This window comes from Gigantopelta aegis, chromosome 9 (genome assembly GCF_016097555.1).
Source record: "Gigantopelta aegis isolate Gae_Host chromosome 9, Gae_host_genome, whole genome shotgun sequence".
Classification (NCBI taxonomy): Eukaryota; Metazoa; Mollusca; class Gastropoda; order Neomphalida; family Peltospiridae; genus Gigantopelta; species Gigantopelta aegis.
In genome coordinates, this window is record NC_054707.1 from 54,433,525 (window position 1) to 54,453,383 (window position 19,859).

The 19,859-nt window shown below is 41.2% G+C and overlaps 1 protein-coding gene across 1 annotated transcript in view; it reads right to left on the bottom strand.

Annotated features, from left to right (window-relative positions):
- LOC121381647 (mucin-2-like) overlaps positions 1-19,859 on the bottom strand; it is a 104,788-nt gene that overhangs the window by 12,224 nt on the left and 72,705 nt on the right. The window contains exons 20-24 of the mRNA XM_041510984.1: positions 18,633-18,862; positions 14,871-15,054; positions 7,389-7,591; positions 5,578-5,737; positions 2,794-3,385 (exon numbers count right to left, since the gene is read on the bottom strand). Of these exons, the coding sequence (XP_041366918.1) occupies positions 2,794-3,385; positions 5,578-5,737; positions 7,389-7,591; positions 14,871-15,054; positions 18,633-18,862 (1,369 nt within the window). The remainder of the gene's footprint in view (positions 1-2,793; positions 3,386-5,577; positions 5,738-7,388; positions 7,592-14,870; positions 15,055-18,632; positions 18,863-19,859) is intronic.

Sequence of the window (19,859 nt, forward strand, 5' to 3'; positions counted from 1 at the left end):
ACTGTGGCTGTTGTTGCTGCAATAGTTCCAGTGGTAGTGGGCACTGTGGCTGTTGTTGCTGCAGTGGTACCAGTGGTAGTGGGCACTGTGGCTGTAGTACCAGTGGTAGTAGGGACTGTGGCTGTTGTTGCTGCAGTGGTAACAGTGGTAGTAGGCACTGTGGCTGTTGTCGCTGCAGTGGTACCAGTGGTAGTAGGCACTGTTGCTGTTGTTGCTGCAGTGGTACCAGTGGTAGTGGGCACTGTTGCTGTTGTTCCTGCAGTGGTACCAGTGGTAGTGGACACTGTGGTTGTTGTTGGTGTAGTTGTACCAGTGGTAGTTGGCACTGTAGCTGTTGTCGCTGCTGTGGTACCAGTGGTAGTAGGCACTGTTGCTGTTGTTGCTGCAGTGGTACCAGTGGTAGTGGGCACTGTTGCTGTTGTTCCTGCAGTGGTACCAGTGGTAGTGGACACTGTGGCTGTTGTTGGTGCAGTTGTACCAGTGGTAGTTGGCACTGCAGCTGTTGTCGCTGCTGTGGTACCAGTGGTAGTGGGCACTGTGGCTGTTGTCTCTGCAGTGGTACCAGTGGTAGTGGGCACTATGGCTGTTGTCACTGCAGTGGTACCAGTGGTAGTGGGCACTGTTGCTGTTGTTGCTGCAGTTGTAGTGGGCACTGTTGGAGTAGTACCAGTGGTAGTGGGCACTGTGGCTGTTGTTGCTGCAGTAGTTCCAGTGGTAGTGGGCACTGTGGCTGTTGTTGCTGCAGTGGTACCAGTGGTAGTGGGCACTGTGGCTGTAGTACCAGTAGTAGTAGGCACTGTGGCTGTTGTTGCTGTAGTGGTACCAGTGGTAGTAGGCACTGTGGCTGTTGTTGCTGCAGTGGTACCAGTGGTAGTGGGCACTGTGGCTGTTGTTCCTGCAGTGGTACCAGTGGTACCAGTGGTAGTGGGCACTGTTGCTGTTGTCGCTGCAGTGGTACCAGTGGTAGTGGGCACTGTGGCTGTTGTCGCTGCAGTGGTACCAGTGGTAGTGGGCACTGTGGCTGTTGTCGCTGCAGTGGTACCAGTGGTAGTGGGCACTGTGGCTGTTGTTGCTGCAGTGGTACCAGTAGTAGTAGGCACTGTGGCTGTTGTTGCTGCAGTGGTACCAGTGGTAGTTGGCAGTGTGGCTGTTGTCGCTGGAGTGGTACCAGTGGTAATGGGCACTGTTGCAGTAGTACCAGTGGTAGTGGGCACTGTGGCTGTTGTTGCTGCAATAGTTCCAGTGGTAGTGGGCACTGTGGCTGTTGTTGCTGCAGTGGTACCAGTGGTAGTGGGCACTGTGGCTGTAGTACCAGTGGTAGTAGGGACTGTGGCTGTTGTTGCTGCAGTGGTAACAGTGGTAGTAGGCACTGTGGCTGTTGTCGCTGCAGTGGTACCAGTGGTAGTAGGCACTGTTGCTGTTGTTGCTGCAGTGGTACCAGTGGTAGTGGGCACTGTTGCTGTTGTTCCTGCAGTGGTACCAGTGGTAGTGGACACTGTGGTTGTTGTTGGTGTAGTTGTACCAGTGGTAGTTGGCACTGTAGCTGTTGTCGCTGCTGTGGTACCAGTGGTAGTAGGCACTGTTGCTGTTGTTGCTGCAGTGGTACCAGTGGTAGTGGGCACTGTTGCTGTTGTTCCTGCAGTGGTACCAGTGGTAGTGGACACTGTGGCTGTTGTTGGTGCAGTTGTACCAGTGGTAGTTGGCACTGCAGCTGTTGTCGCTGCTGTGGTACCAGTGGTAGTGGGCACTGTGGCTGTTGTCTCTGCAGTGGTACCAGTGGTAGTGGGCACTATGGCTGTTGTCACTGCAGTGGTACCAGTGGTAGTGGGCACTGTTGCTGTTGTTGCTGCAGTTGTAGTGGGCACTGTTGGAGTAGTACCAGTGGTAGTGGGCACTGTGGCTGTTGTTGCTGCAGTAGTTCCAGTGGTAGTGGGCACTGTGGCTGTTGTTGCTGCAGTGGTACCAGTGGTAGTGGGCACTGTGGCTGTAGTACCAGTAGTAGTAGGCACTGTGGCTGTTGTTGCTGCAGTGGTACCAGTGGTAGTAGGCACTGTGGCTGTTGTTGCTGCAGTGGTACCAGTGGTAGTGGGCACTGTGGCTGTTGTTCCTGCAGTGGTACCAGTGGTACCAGTGGTAGTGGGCACTGTTGCTGTTGTCGCTGCAGTGGTACCAGTGGTAGTGGGCACTGTGGCTGTTGTCGCCGCAGTGGTACCAGTGGTAGTGGGCACTGTGGCTGTTGTCGCTGCAGTGGTACCAGTGGTAGTGGGCACTGTGGCTGTTGTCGCTGCAGTGGTACCAGTGGTAGTGGGCACTGTGGCTGTTGTTGCTGCAGTGTTACCAGTAGTAGTAGGCACTGTGGCTGTTGTTGCTGCAGTGGTACCAGTGGTAGTAGGCACTGTGGCTGTTGTTGCTGCAGTGCTACCAGTGGTAGTGGGCACTGTGGCTGTTGTTCCTGCAGTGGTACCAGTGGTACCAGTGGTAGTGGGCACTGTTGCTGTTGTCGCTGCAGTGGTACCAGTGGTAGTGGGCACTGTGGCTGTTGTCGCTGCAGTGGTACCAGTGGTAGTGGGCACTGTGGCTGTTGTCGCTGCAGTGGTACCAGTGGTAGTGGGCACTGTGGCTGTTGTCGCTGCAGTGGTACCAGTGGTAGTGGGCACTGTGGCTGTTGTCGCTGCAGTGGTACCAGTGGTAGTGGGCACTGTGGCTGTTGTTGCTGCAGTGGTACCAGTGGTAGTGGGCACTGTTGCAGTAGTACCAGTGGTAGTGGGCACTGTGGCTGTTGTCGCTGCAGTGGTGCCAGTGGTAGTGGGCACTGTGGCTGTTGTCGCTGCAGTGGTGCCAGTGGTAGTGGGCACTGTGGCTGTTGTCGCTGCAGTGGTGCCAGTGGTAGTGGGCACTGTGGCAGTTGTCGCTGCTGTGGTGCCAGTGGTAGTGGGCACTGTGGCAGTTGTCGCTGCAGTGGTGCCAGTGGTAGTGGGCACTGTGGCAGTTGTCGCTGCAGTGGTGCCAGTGGTAGTGGGCACTGTGGCAGTTGTCGCTGCAGTGGTGCCAGTGGTAGTGGGCACTGTGGCAGTTGTCGCTGCAGTGGTGCCAGTGGTAGTGGGCACTGTGGCTGTTGTCGCTGCAGTGGTGCCAGTGGTAGTGGGCACTGTGGCTGTTGTCGCTGCAGTGGTGCCAGTGGTAGTGGGCACTGTGGCTGTTGTCGCTGCAGTGGTGCCAGTGGTAGTGGGCACTGTGGCAGTTGTCGCTGCAGTGGTGCCAGTGGTAGTGGGCACTGTGGCAGTTGTCGCTGCAGTGGTACCAGTGGTAGTGGGCACTGTGGCAGTTGTCGCTGCAGTGGTACCAGTGGTAGTTGTGCCAGTGGTAGTTGCACCAGTGGTTGTTGCTGTTTTAAATAAATGAGAACATAATTATTATATTTAAGAGTGCAAATTGCTGTGTTTTCCACATGGAAATTACTTATCGGCTTCGGATGATTTAGCGGTTAGGAATCCAGGTTTGCTCACTCATGTCTGTGTGGAACTTCACTCTTCCAATATTCCAGTCTGTATAAAAGCATTTTTCTTTAGGACACAAGATAAGTTCTGGCAAATAAATTTGGTATAGAAGGAGTAGTAGTTTATTTGGAAATAAATAGGCCCATGCTGTTTAGTTTACAAAAATAATAAAGACCCACATAAACACACATCTATAATTATTAATAAGTTTTAAATTAATTTTGTAACTTTATTTCAAGTTTGTGTATTCAATTTGTAATTTAACACTTGATCTTCTAATGTTTCGTCGGTATTTGTAATAATGTATATAACAATTTTCAATATTTGTGAGTAAGTGAAAGTGTCAATACCAGCTGACGACAATTGAGAAAATAAACGAAGATAAATTGTGAAATGTATCAGCGGAAATATGCAATTCATGATGATTTTCTTAAATTCAAACACTGTCATGGGTTTTGACAAATTCAAGGACTGTTCAATATGGCCTCTTAACTTCAAGGACTTTTCAATATGGCCTCTCAAATTTAAGGACTTTTCAATATGGCCACTTAAATTCAAAGACTTTTCAATATGGCCACTTAAATTCAAGGACTTTTCAAATTAACCACTCAAATTCAAAGACTTTTCAAATCGGTATGAACCCTGATGTACTTTGTTTTCAGCAATTCTACTCAAATGATTCTCATGCAATATATAAATGAATGGATAAAAATGTTGAAAAGGTAATGCAACAATTACAAAACAAATTGACTGATTTCGTAAAACTACTTTTGAAAAACATCTAAATGATTGGCATATTTATGTTGTTTAGTGTCAAAGGATTATTTCATATAAAAAAAATTGTATAGCACATTGAATATTTCGTCATCATTTATGTATATTTATCACAATTAGCAAAGTCTGCAATGTTACAATTTTACCCTAGTATATATATATATATAATATAAATTTCTACATCTAACCTCAAAACTCACACTTGAAATGTCTAACTCAGACTGTAAGTGGCTTGACTCAAAATAAGAAGTTATTATAATTGTTTTAAAGCAAATCAAAAGAAAAATGGCATGCTAAAAAAATATGGCCTGCTGGAAATAAAGACAGCAAAAGGTGAGGTGACGGTTTGGTATAGTGTGTGAAATATGGCCCGCTGGAAAAAAGACAACATGAGGTGAGGTGACAGTTTGGTATAGTGTGTGAAATATGGCCCGCTGGAAAAAAGACAACATGAGGTGAGGTGACAGTTTGGTATAGTGTGTGAAATATGGCCAGCTGGAAATAAGACAACATGAGGTGAGGTGAGGGTTTGGGACAGTGTGTGAAATATAGGTTGCTAGAAATAAGACAACATGAGGTGAGGTGAGGGTTTGGTATAGTGTGTGAAATATGGCCGGCTGGAAACAAGACAACATGAGGTGAGGTGACGGTTTGGGACAGTGTGTGAAATATGGCCGGCTGGAAATAAGACAACATGAGGTGAGGTGATGGTTTGGTATAGTGTGTGAAATATCGCCCACTAAGACAACATGAGGTGAGGTGACGGTTTGGTATAGTGTGTGAAAAAAATTAGGACCTCTGACATGTAGTTTAGAGCATTAAGGAATTAAAATACAACAGAATCACGAGCTAAACTGTAGTTAAAATAATTGCACCTACATCTCTATCTTGAAAAATGATCTTCAACTTTTTTTATGGTTTTAACGGGTGAATTTCTATTTCATCTGCTAGGTTTAAAAAATGGACTGCATTTTGCTTTTTGCAGGCCATTATTTCAAGCCCTGTATAGTATGGCTTGAATTCAAATTCTTTTTTCTTCTTTTAAAAAATTAAATTCTTAGTATCATTACCATAAGGCAAGATATATTTAACTCCAATGGAAATGCACCACCTAATTTTCAGGTATTACTACTATCACATGTGTGAGGATGCTATAAACCACACAATAACCTTAACCCTTGTATACAATTTTATTTATTGCCTACACTTATACATCCACTTAAACAAAATCAGTTAAAGGTATTATTTTATTACAACTACAAGTTGGACTGATGTGTTTTCAATGCAGTTTGGTATGTATACTTACGGATTAGTTTTATGCAGGTCTCCATGTACTGAACTTTTATACCGACCAATCCACCCTCAGTTTCCTTGGAAATTTTAAACTTGAGTGAGGTTACATTGATACCGCGCTCATTGTAGTAAGACCGCACGAATGAAGAGCCACCATCAACTGACATTGGAACCTAAAGGAAAGAGCGTAAAATCCATGAAATTTACATTATATATTTTTCATCTGTGTAGAAATCCTTTATAGGCTAACAAAGAAAAAACCAAAATATAAAATATATGAATTTTTATTATTTCAGTTTGCAGATGACACAATAGTTGGTTTAAACAATATTTCTGTTTATATTAACAGATGGGATTGGTCAACAGGCATAGCCTAAATAAAGACCTTTCCTTACATTATACAATTGAAATATTAGCTGGTCAACATGGACATTTTAGAAAGTACAATAGTTATATATGTGCCCCCCCCCCCCCCCCCAAAAAACCCCAACTGTTCTAATTAATAATTTGTAAAGTATTTATACCACGATAATAATATTTTGCACCTAATATCATGTATAACTATTTAAGGATTGTCTGTTATGTATTTCTACCATTACATCACGATTGTGTGAATCACCATTACATCTGCAACATTGATTCTGTCACTATTTAACAGGCATTCAATCTGTATACTTGATACAAATATTATTATTCTGCTTTGACTACTTTTCAAGTCTTTAATCAGTAATGAGGGGAACAGGTTTTTTAGGGCCACTCAATATAAAATTATCAATAATATTCGTCCAATAAATAATTGATTGCTTAAAATTGGATATACTCATTCCCCTTTCAGTGAAACGGAACCATGCACTGTTGTAGTTGTACATTTATTTTGGGAATGTTAAAGTTTGTTTTGTTTAACGACACCTCTAGAGCACAATAATTTATTAATCATCGGCTATTGGATGTCAAACATTTGGTAATTTTTACATATACGCTATATACGCATAGCGTGGGTTGCCAGCGCCTGGGGCAAGGCAAGTATTGCGGCCCCTAACCAGTGGACCGTTAGCACTCCCAGAGTCCCTCCCACCGGTCCAGAATTTTGAGCCCAGGGCAATCACCCTGGTGGCCCTGCCCACACTACGCCACTGCATATAATCTAAGAAAGAAAATCAGCTACATTTTCCCATTAGTTGCAAGGGATATTTTACATGCACCATCTCATAGACAGGATAGTACATACCACAGCCTTCGATATACCAGTCACGGTGCATTGGATGGAGCTAGAAATAGTTTTGTGAATGTATATAAATTAACCCTTTTTCGATCCAGTTCCAAGAATGCATTAATAAAGAACAAAATAGAATAATTAACTTGTTAAAAGAAAATAATATTCTGGGATTTAGGATTAGTAATAATGATCATATTAATATTATATTAACAGTTAAATTACTAATATTTAAAAGTTATATGTACCCAGTTTAGAATGGATCCAAAGAGTTGATACAATATTACACATTTAACGTTATTACCTGTACCACATGTGATTATGGTAATTTTGGTATGTATGTCATGATTTATTTAGAACATAATAAAAGTTCAGTATTGTGTTATCAATATCTACCTAGTACTAGAAATAAATGGAAAATTACTGTTATAATGTGAATGTATATTGTATTGATGAAAAAAAATATATATTAACACTGAAATGTTCTCATTTATTAATTATTTTCTTAATGAATGATTGAATGTTTAACAACACCCCAGCACAAAAATACACATCGGCTATTGGGTGTCACAAAATGGTTCGTTAGTCTTAAATGCTAAAATGTTACTCACAAATTCAGTGCCATCAAAAATGTAAGCAGATACATTGGCAGAGAATTCTAAGGCCACATCATAGAGCTCAATAAAAGCAACGTTTGGAATTTCAACTTCAACTTCCTCCACAGATGACGTGTTGCCAAATTCAACAATGCTGGGTAAATATTGGTTCAGGCCATCTTTGGATAGCAAGTCTAAGTCTCCTGTACACTGTAGCCCTAAAATATACAAGAAGGTCCAGGCCTGTATGAACGATATCTGGAATAGGGGCCACAAGCTATATTTTTATAATTATTTATGAAGGACAAAAAAACTAAAAATAAAAAGAGTACATTTTCATAATATGGGCCTGAGGTTGAATCAGTGTCATTCAATGAAAACTTATACAGTCAAACTTTGATAACTCGATCTTGAAGGGGACAGGGAAATAATTTGAGTTTCAGGGAGTTTTGAGTTTTTGAAATTAATATATAACAGTTCAAATTTGAAAAAGACAGAAGTAAATGACATAATGAACATTGATGTATTTTGCAGATGTCAACACATGGCGGAACATAGCTAACAAATAAAACACTGAATGCCGAATAACACTCAGTACATGTTTTTCACAAATTTATTATACATTATTTTAATTATTTTAAATAAGAAAAATCATTAAAAAACACTAATGAAAATCAAGAACAAACATTTAAAAAACAAAAACAAAAAAACCCAAGTGCTAACAATTATTACAAGTGCTCTTTGAAGTTAACCAGACTGTGTCTGTAATTATGTATTATGTAGCGAGGCTCTCCTCAATGTCGACCACTGACAACCAAACACAGGATCAGTTTGTTCCACTTAGTCAGCAGTCTATTATTCTGTAATTATGACCTTCATCCTTGACAGCCCAGCTGACCACCCGAGACAGGCACGTTCATCTAATTAATCCGACTGACAATTCATTCGTCTTTAAAATACTATCGGCAATGACTGTTTGATCAATCCACATGCGTCAAATTTTAGAGGTGCATAATCTATGGCAGGACCAAAGAATTAGGTCGAGAGATCAAGTTTATCGAAAGTTTGAGTTTTCAAAGGCCATTATTACTAGTTTGTATAGCAATTCAGCCCGAACCTTCGCTTCAGGTAGAGAGATTGAAATTTTCAAGAGATCGAAGGTGGAGTTATCAAAGTTTGACTGTATTTAATTAATAATTATTATTATATCTACATAAAAAGATATTAATTATTAATAAATACATTATTGATAATGATACTGCTAATAACCATGTACAGTCAACCCTTTCTACCAGCCACCTGCATTAAGCAACCACCTGTGTAAATTAAGATGACACATTTTTATTCTCTCAAATTATCTATATAGTATAAACTTTCCTGTATCCTGTCAATCTTTTGGTGGCTGCTTCAGACAGGTTTGACTGACTATTATAGTTAAATAATATTTAAATTAGTTAGATATCATAACCATGTTAACTGTACTTCATTTTAATAGTATTTAAATGTATTAAGTACTGATAATTGTACTGATGTTATGTATATATGTACACTTAATAGATCGTAAATAGTACAAACATAGATTTAATGAATGTAAAATCAAAGAGTGCAAACAGTACCTGGAACAGAGACTGCAGCCTTTCACTACTAGATCTAATGAAAATGAGTATATACAGTACCTGGAACAGAGACAGGTGGCCTGGTGGACTGCAGCCTTTCACTGCTAGATCTAATGAAAATGAGTATATACAGTACCTGCAACAGAGACAGGTGGCCTGGTGGACTGCAGCCTTTCACTGCTAGATCTAATGAAAATGAGTATATACAGTACCTGGAACAGAGACAGGTGGCCTGGTGGACTGCAGCCTTTCACTGCTAGATCTAATGAAAATGAGTATATACAGTACCTGCAACAGAGACAGGTGGCCTGGTGGACTGCAGCCTTTCACTGCTAGATCTAATGAAAATGAGTATATACAGTACCTGGGACAGAGACAGGTGGCCTGATCTAATGAAAATGAGTATATACAGTACCTGGGACAGAGACAGGTGGCCTGGTGGACTGCAGCCTTTCACAGCTAGATCTAATGAAAATGAGTATATATACAGTACCTGGAACAGAGACAGGTGGCATGCAGCCTTTCACAGCTAGATCTAATAAAAATGAGTATATACAGTACCTGGAACAGAGACAGGTGGCCTGATCTAATGAAAATGAGAATATATACAGTACCTGGAACAGAGACAGGTGGCATGCAGCCTTTCACAGCTAGATCTAATGAAAATGAGTATATATACAGTACCTGGAACAGAGACAGGTGGCCTGATCTAATGAAAATGAGTATATACAGTACCTGGAACAGACACAGGTGGCCTGGTGGCCTGGTGGCCTGCAGCCTTTCACTGCTAGATCTAATGAAAATGAGTATATATACAGTACCTGGAACAGAGACAGGTGGCATGCAGCCTTTCACAGCTAGATCTAATGAAAATGAGTATATATACAGTACCTGGAACAGAGACAGGTGGCATGCAGCCTTTCACTGCTAGATCTAATGAAAATGAGTATATATACAGTACCTGGGACAGAGACAGGTGAGAAAATGAGTATATACAGTACCTGGAACAGAGACAGGTGGCCTGGTGGCCTGCAGCCTTTCACTGCTAGATCTAATGAAAATGAGTATATATACAGCCTGGAACACAGGTGCTAGATCTAATGAAAATGAGTATATATACAGTACCTGGAACAGAGACAGGTGGCATGCAGCCTTTCACTGCTAGATCTAATGAAAATGAGTATATATACAGTACCTGGAACAGAGACAGGTGGCCTGATCTAATGAAAATGAGTATATACAGTACCTGGAACAGAGACAGGTGGCATGCAGCCTTTCACAGCTAGATCTAATGAAAATGAGTATATATACAGTACCTGGAACAGAGACAGGTGGCATGCAGCCTTTCACAGCTAGATCTAATGAAAATGAGTATATATACAGTACCTGGAACAGAGACAGGTGGCCTGATCTAATGAAAATGAGTATATACAGTACCTGGAACAGAGCCTGGTGGCCTGGTGGCCTGCAGCCTTTCACTGCTAGATCTAATGAAAATGAGTATATATACAGCACCTGGTGGCCTGATCTAATGAAAATGAGTATATACAGTACCTGGAACAGAGACAGGTGGCATGCAGCCTTTCACAGCTAGATCTAATGATCTAATGAAAATGAGTAGTATATACAGTACCTGGAACAGAGACAGGTGGCCTGATCTAATGAAAATGGCCTGGTACCTGGAACAGCAGGTGGCCTGGTGGCCTGGTGGCATGCAGCCTTTCACTGCTAGATCTGCAGCCTTTCACAGCTAGATCTAATGAAAATGAGTATATATACAGTACCTGGAACAGAGACAGGTGGCCTGATCTAATGAAAATGAGTATATACAGTACCTGCTAGATCTAATGAAAATGAGTATATATACAGTACCTGGAACAGAGACAGGTGGCCTGATCTAATGAAAATGAGTATATACAGTACCTGGAACAGAGACAGGTGGCCTGGTGGCCTGGTGGCCTGGTGGCCTGCAATGAAAATGAGTATATATATACAGTACCTGGAACAGAGACAAGTGGCATGCAGCCTGGCTAGATCTAATGCAAATGCCTTTCACAGCTAGATCTAATGAAAATGAGTATATATACAGTACCTGGAACAGAGACAGGTGGCCTGATCTAATGAAAATGAGTATATACAGTACCTGGAACAGAGACAGGTGGCATGCAGCCTTTCACAGCTAGATCTAATCTAGATATACAGTGGAACAAGACAGGTGGCCTGATATAATGAAAATGAGTATATACAGTACCTGGAACAGAGACAGGTGGCATGCAGCCTTTCACAGCTAGATCTAATGAAAATGAGTATATATACAGTACCTGGAACAGAGACAGGTGGCCTGCTAGATCTAATGAAAATGAGTATATATACAGTACCTGGAACAGACAGGTGGCCTGATCTAATGAAAATGAGTATATACAGTACCTGGTGGCATGCAGCCTTTCACAGCTAGATCTAATGAAAATGAGTATATATACAGTACCTGGAACAGAGACAGGTGGCATGCAGCCTTTCACAGCTAGATCTAATGAAAATGAGTATATATACAGTACCTGGAACAGAGACAGGTGGCCTGATCTAATGAAAATGAGTATGTACAGTACCTGGAACAGAGACAGGTGGCCTGATCTAATGAAAATGAGTATATACAGTACCTGGAACAGAGACAGGTGGCCTGGTGGCCTGGTGGACTGCAGCCTTTCACAGCTAGATCTAATGAAAATGAGTATATATACAGTACCTGGAACAGAGACAGGTGGCATGCAGCCTTTCACAGCTAGATCTAATGAAAATGAGTATATATACAGTACCTGGAACAGAGACAGGTGGCATGCAGCCTTTCACAGCTAGATCTAATGAAAATGAGTATATATACAGTACCTGGAACAGAGACAGGTGGCCTGATCTAATGAAAATGAGTATATACAGTACCTGGAACAGAGACAGGTGGCCTGATCTAATGAAAATGAGTATATACAGTACCTGGAACAGAGACAGGTGGCCTGGTGGCCTGGTGGCCTGGTGGCCTGGTGGCCTGGTGGCCTGCAGCCTTTCACTGCTAGATCTAATGAAAATGAGTATATATACAGTACCTGGAACAAAGACAAATGGCATGCAGCCTTTCACAGCTAGATCTAATGAAAATGAGTATATATACAGTACCTGGAACAGAGACAGGTGGCCTGATGTAATGAAAATGAGTATATACAGTACCTGGAACAGAGACAGGTGGCCTGCAGCCTTTCACTGCTAGATCTAATGAAAATGAGTATATATACAGTACCTGGAACAGAGACAGGTGGCCTGGTGGACTGCTTTCACAGCTAGATCTAATGAAAATGAGTATATACAGTACCTGGAACAGAGACAGGTGGCATGCAGCCTTTCACAGCTAGATCTAATGAAAATGAGTATATATACAGTACCTGGAACAGAGACAGGTGGCCTGATCTAATGAAAATGAGTATATATACAGTACCTGGAACAGAGACAGGTGGCCTGATCTAATGAAAATGAGTATGTACAGTACCTGGAACAGAGACAGGTGGCCTGGTGGACTGCAGCCTTTCACAGCTAGATCTAATGAAAATGAGTATATATACAGTACCTGGAACAGAGACAGGTGGCATGCAGCCTTTCACAGCTAGATCTAATGAAAATGAGTATATATACAGTACCTGGAACAGAGACAGGTGGCCTGATCTAATGAAAATGAGTATATACAGTACCTGGAACAGAGCCTGGTGGCCTGGTGGCCTGCAGCCTTTCACTGCTAGATCTAATGAAAATGAGTATATATACAGCACCTGGAACAGAGACAGGTGGCCTGATCTAATGAAAATGAGTATATACAGTACCTGGAACAGAGACAGGTGGCATGCAGCCTTTCACAGCTAGATCTAATGAAAATGAGTATATATACAGTACCTGGAACAGAGACAGGTGGCATGCAGCCTTTCACAGCTAGATCTAATGAAAATGAGTATATATACAGTACCTGGAACAGAGACAGGTGGCCTGATCTAATGAAAATGAGTATATATACAGTACCTGGAACAGAGACAGGTGGCCTGATCTAATGAAAATGAGTATATACAGTACCTGGAACAGAGACAAGTGGCATGCAGCCTTTCACAGCTAGATCTAATGAAAATGAGTATATATACAGTACCTGGAACAGAGACAGGTGGCCTGATCTAATGAAAATGAGTATATACAGTACCTGGAACAGAGACAGGTGGCCTGCAGCCTTTCACTGCTAGATCTAATGAAAATGAGTATATATACAGTACCTGGAACAGAGACAGGTGGCCTGATCTAATGAAAATGAGTATATACAGTACCTGGAACAGAGACAGGTGGCCTGGTGGCCTGGTGGCCTGGTGGCCTGCAGCCTTTCACTGCTAGATCTAATGAAAATGAGTATATATACAGTACCTGGAACAGAGACAAGTGGCATGCAGCCTTTCACAGCTAGATCTAATGAAAATGAGTATATATACAGTACCTGGAACAGAGACAGGTGGCCTGATCTAATGAAAATGAGTATATACAGTACCTGGAACAGAGACAGGTGGCCTGCAGCCTTTCACTGCTAAATCTAATGAAAATGAGTATATATAAAGTACCTGGAACAGAGACAGGTGGCATGCAGCCTTTCACAGCTAGATCTAATCAAAATGAGTATATATACAGTACCTGGAACAGAGACAGGTGGCCTGATCTAATGAAAATGAGTATGTACAGTACCTGGAACAGAGACAGGTGGCCTGATCTAATGAAAATGAGTATATACAGTACCTGGAACAGAGACAGGTGGCCTGGTGGCCTGGTGGCCTGCAGCCTTTCACTGCTAGATCTAATGAAAATTAGTATATATATACAGTACCTGGAACAGAGACAGGTGGCATGCAGCCTTTCACAGCTAGATCTAATGAAAATGAGTATATATACAGTACCTGGAACAGAGACAGGTGGCATGCAGCCTTTCACAGCTAGATCTAATGAAAATGAGTATATATACAGTACCTGGAACAGAGACAGGTGGCCTGATCTAATGAAAATGAGTATATACAGTACCTGGAACAGAGACAGGTGGCCTGATCTAATGAAAATGAGTATATACAGTACCTGGAACAGAGACAGGTGGCCTGGTGGCCTGGTGGCCTGGTGGCCTGGTGGCCTGGTGGCCTGCAGCCTTTCACTGCTAGATCTAATGAAAATGAGTATATATACAGTACCTGGAACAAAGACAAATGGCATGCAGCCTTTCACAGCTAGATCTAATGAAAATGAGTATATATACAGTACCTGGAACAGAGACAGGTGGCCTGATGTAATGAAAATGAGTATATACAGTACCTGGAACAGAGACAGGTGGCCTGCAGCCTTTCACTGCTAGATCTAATGAAAATGAGTATATATACAGTACCTGGAACACAGACAGGTGGCCTGATCTAATGAAAATGAGTATATACAGTACCTGGAACAGAGACAGGTGGCCTGGTGGACTGCAGCCTTTCACAGCTAGATCTAATGAAAATGAGTATATATACAGTACCTGGAACAGAGACAGGTGGCATGCAGCCTTTCACAGCTAGATCTAATGAAAATGAGTATATATACAGTACCTGGAACAGAGACAGGTGGCCTGATCTAATGAAAATGAGTATATATACAGTACCTGGAACAGAGACAGGTGGCCTGATCTAATGAAAATGAGTATGTACAGTACCTGGAACAGAGACAGGTGGCCTGGTGGACTGCAGCCTTTCACTGCTAGATCTAATGAAAATGAGTATATACATTACCTGGAACAGAGACAGGTGGCCTACAACCTTTCACCACTAGATCTAGAGAAAATGAGTATATACAGTACCTGGAACAGAGACAGGTGGCCTGGTGGTCGATGGGACTTCTATTGGCTGACTGCAGCCTTTTACCGCTAGATCTAGAGAAAACTGCGCCGAGGCATTTGTTTCCACACTGACTGTTAGATTGTCTCCAAACTTGTTCAGAGTGATGCTCAGTTGTGAAATGTTTGTGCTTGGAGTAACAGAAATCTGAAATAAAGATTTTAAAATCAGGATATATAAGAATGTGCCAGTAGCACCCTGCTGCTGCACTAGGTACTACAGTATGAAATATTGAGATTATAATACTTACAAAAAACACAAAAACAACTCGGTCTATGATTCATAAATGAATGGATTGCGTTCTAAATACCAGGTAGCTGAAATAAGACATATAACATAAAGTTCAGTCAGAATTTGGTTATCATGGTAAATATATTCCCCAAGCACCACCCCTCCAAAACTACAACAAAAAACAAACAATAAACCCAATAATAACCAATCAAATTAAAAAAATTTAAATTAAAAATTTAAATATTCAAATTATATTCTTTAAAAGTTGTTGAAGAAGTTTACTGTTATACATGTAGGTACAATTTGTCATGTAGTAAAGGATCATTATTACCCATATGGTTAAAATATCTTGGTACATATCAAAGTGATATGTTCCACTAGAACGCCAAGTGGGACGTAACACTTCGACGTCACAATGACGTCATTGATTGGCACACTACAACCTTATAGGAAACGTCAACCAAACGAGTTTAGCTATATAAATTAAGAGCGATTATGGGTAATAAATAGGATATTAAACTCACTACCATTTTGCATCATTTTTATGTCACTCGTTAAATAATTTTCATTGTCACTAGCTAAAGCTTGTGACAATTGACAATTATTTCACTCGGGACAAACATTATACGAAACAGAAGCTCGTTTTAATATCCTATAAATATGGACATGATGGCTCCACATATTGTTTATAACACGATTCTAGTTTTACCATTACCATTGCTTTATGCTGCTCTTTAAAGAACTATCCAAAACTAGTAGCCATTGTAATATCTTGGTTTTGTGGATTTAATATATTTGGTGCAGTTCTTCTCACCGTAAATTAAATATTTGTGTTGACTCAATATAAATTTTTGCTATCAATATTTTTGTGTTTTAACAAAGTAAGTTTTTTTTCAATCTGCCAAACAAAATTTGATATAACTGGGTGAAGTGAATGTTGAATGTAACAAAGGGATAAATGTTCATGTGTACCAAATAAAATGTTCTCAAATCAACTGTAAGTTTGTAAATGGTACAGATGCGCAGTAAAATGTATACCAGTATACTGCATATACATTTTTAAATATTGTGCTTATATATTCTGTACATGTATTAATGCACATGCATTATATTTTCAAACAAAAACTACCAGTTTAAGACCAGAAACAATAGCTTAATTCACTTGTTTGACACGAATCATGATTGACTGGTGTATAATTTTATTAAGATATACAAAATGTATATTCTAATAACTGAGAATTGCTATTCGCAATATATCATGGTACATATCAAAATTCAGGTTCCTGTATCTAATCTGGCAATATATACCCCTCACTAGTAAATGGTAGAAAGTTGCGATTTGTTTATTTGTGCCAATTGTCTCGTTTATGAATGACCAATAAATAATTATTGAAAATTAGTTGATTTTTTTATGTCCTTCAACACTGTTATATCGGATACATCCACGATTTTGCAATGGGGGGGGGGGGGGGGGGCAACAAATTCTAAAAAGAGCAATCTGAGTAGAGCAAAAATTATAGGTTTCAGGCATAGGCTTCCCCGAAAATGTTTCAAATAAAGGAAGGAAGGAAGGAAATGTTTTATTTAACGATGCACTCAACACATTGTATTTACTGTTATATGGCATCAGACATATGGTTAAGGACCACACAAATATAGAGAGAGGAAACTCACTGTCGCCACTTCATGGGCTACTCTTTTCGATTAGCAGCAATTAATCTTTTATATGCACCATCCCATAGACAGGAAAGCACATAACACAGCCTTTGATGTACCAGTCATGGTGCACTGGCTGGAGCGAGAAATAGCCCAAATGGGCCCACTGACGGGGATCGATCCCAAACTGACCGTGCATCAAGCGAGTGATTTACCACTGGTCTACATCCCGCCCTTGAAATAAAGATGCTCAGAGATGCATTTCCAAGGGAAATTTGTGGATGATGAATTAAAAAAAGAAGAAACCCAGTCATTAAAAAGGGCACCTCAAATAGGGAAAGGAAGGAAGAAAATGTTTTATTTAACGACGCACTCAACACTTTGTATTTAAAGTTATATGGCTTCAGACATATGGTTAAGGACCACACAGATATTGAAGGAGGAAACCCACTGTGGCCACTTCATGGGCTACTCTTTTCGATTGGCAGCAAGGGATCTTTTATATGCACCATCCCATAGACAGGAAAGCACATACAACAGCCTTTTTTTTTTTTTTTTTTTTTTTTCTCTTTCACAATTTAGACCAATAGTCCAGTCTGTAAGATAAAATGAGCTGTTTTTTCCAGTTCGCCTCTCTTTCCATAGAGTTTGGTGTGTATGGCAGTTTCGATTGGCCACTCAGCTTGTCTCAGGTCTTGATGAATTGGACACGCCTGTAAGATGTGTTCTGCTGTTTGGTCTTCCAGGCCACAACTGCAGGTTGGTGTTGCTGCAAGTTTAAACTTCTGAACATGTGAGCATTCAGTCGGTTGTGGCCTGTCCGGAGTCTCAACAGAGTTACTTGTTCCAAGCGACTGAGAAGGTGGTAATCATCTTGTTCTGTCCTGGGTCTGTTGGCTGCCTTTATCAAGGTTTTCTTCTCTGAGAAGCTAATGTTGTTGCTGGGCTGTACATGATTAGCTCCTAGCTTGGCTAGCCTGTCTGCTTCCTCATTTCCTGGAATCCCACAATGTGCTGGGATCCACTGTAGAGCTACTCGTCTTTCCTTTGCTACCTCTTGCATGGCTTCATTCAGGTGAGGAAGTTTTTCCCCTTGCAAGGCTTGTAGGACTGAGACACACACAACAGCCTTTGATGTACCAGTCGTGATGCACTGGCTGGAGCGAGAAATAGCTCAATGGGCCCACTGACGGGGATTGATCCCAAACCAACACCCAGTCATTAAAAAGGGCACATCAAATCGGGAAAGGAAGGAAAGAACCGTTTTATTTAATGACACACGCAACACGTTGTATTTATGGTTATATGGCATCAGACATATGGTTAACGACCACACAGATATATAGAGAGAAAACCCGCTGTTGCCACTTCATGGGCTTTCGATTAGCAACAAAGGATCTTTTATATGCACCATCCCACAGACAGGATAGTACATACCATGGCCTTTATTACACCAGTTGTGGAGCACTGGCTGGAACAAGAAATAATTCAATGCTCGAATAGGAGAGGCAAGCTCTAGGGATGTTTGTGAGCCCCTGGATCTTCCAATGGTTGAACTATTTAAAGTGCTTGCTAATTGTAAAGCCACCAATCACATTCAAGTTATTACAAGTTTGTGATTATTTTATTACTCAGGTCTTGAGGGGAGATTTTTTTTATCCTACTCTATATAAATAAAGATAAAAATGTGGCTTGTGCCTCCACCCCTCCATCCAGATATCGTTCCTACAGGCCTTTCCTACAGGCCTGTTAAGTCCTTTCCCACAGGCCTATTATTATTCGTGTATCACTGTGTTGCAAGCAGAACCATGTTGAAACAGAACTGACGTTACACTTACCAGCAAACTGTTAATATACATAGAAATTGATTTGATTGTCACTGCATTAGCAGTTATTTCCAGTGATGTGAAATATGTATTTGGAATCACCACGGCGACACTGTAAGCCTCCACCGCGGCATGATCCGGGATCGTCCAGGTGATATTTGTTCCAGAATACGACACCAATGTCAAATTTGCTTCGATAACAACATCCAGCTCATCAAAGTCCAGCAGTGACTGGCAGCCACCTACAAACCAATGATACATGAAATGAAAAGGCATGTCTTGATGCCATCATGTTTAAATATACAGTGAGACATGTCTAAATAGGACTCTGAAGAAACCAGAATACTGTCAAAACCAGTTTCATGGTCCCACATTTTATACATTCTAAAAGGCTATCCACTAAACACATTATCCTGTTTAAAATGGATATTATGTGATCTGTGCCCGTGCTTATAAAACTTTAAAAGGCTAGACTTGAATGAAGTCCAGACTTTAACGTAATGCCATTTCAATGGCGTTGCCATAACGTTAAAGTCTGGACTTTATTAAAGTCTACACTTTAAGGTTTATAAGCACGGGGCCAGGTTTAGGCAGGTTTCAATGTATACTATTAGACAAAATAAAATAATAATCCAAATTAAATAGTACATGTGTATTAATTACCAATGTCACATGACCATATTTACATCTATGGCCAAATTACAGGTCCATGCAAATGGGGTACAACTATAACAATTTGAAATGTGTAACAAACAGAATATACTACATTCATGTGCATTTATTTATTGGTACCGGCCTCGGTGGCATCGTGGTTAGGCCATCAGTCTACAGGCTGGTAGGTACTGGGTTCGGATCCCAGTTGAGGCATGGGATTTTTAATCCAGATAACGACTCCTAACCCTGAGTGAGTGCTCCACAAGGCTCAATGGGTAGGTGTAAACCACTTGCACCAACCAGTGATCCATAACTGGTTCAACAAAGGCCATGGTTTGTGCTATCCTGCCTGTGGGAAGCGCAAATAAAAGATCCCTTGCTGCCTGTCATAAAAAGAGTAGCCTATGTGGCGACAGCGGGTTTCCTCTAAAAAAGTGTCAGAATGACCATATGTTTGACGTCCAATAGCCGATGATGAGATAAAAAATCAATGTGCTCTAGTGGCGTCGTTAAATAAAACAAACTTTAGTTTTTATTTATTGGTACTTTTCTTGTTTCATGATTAAAATGCAGCGGTGTTTGAAA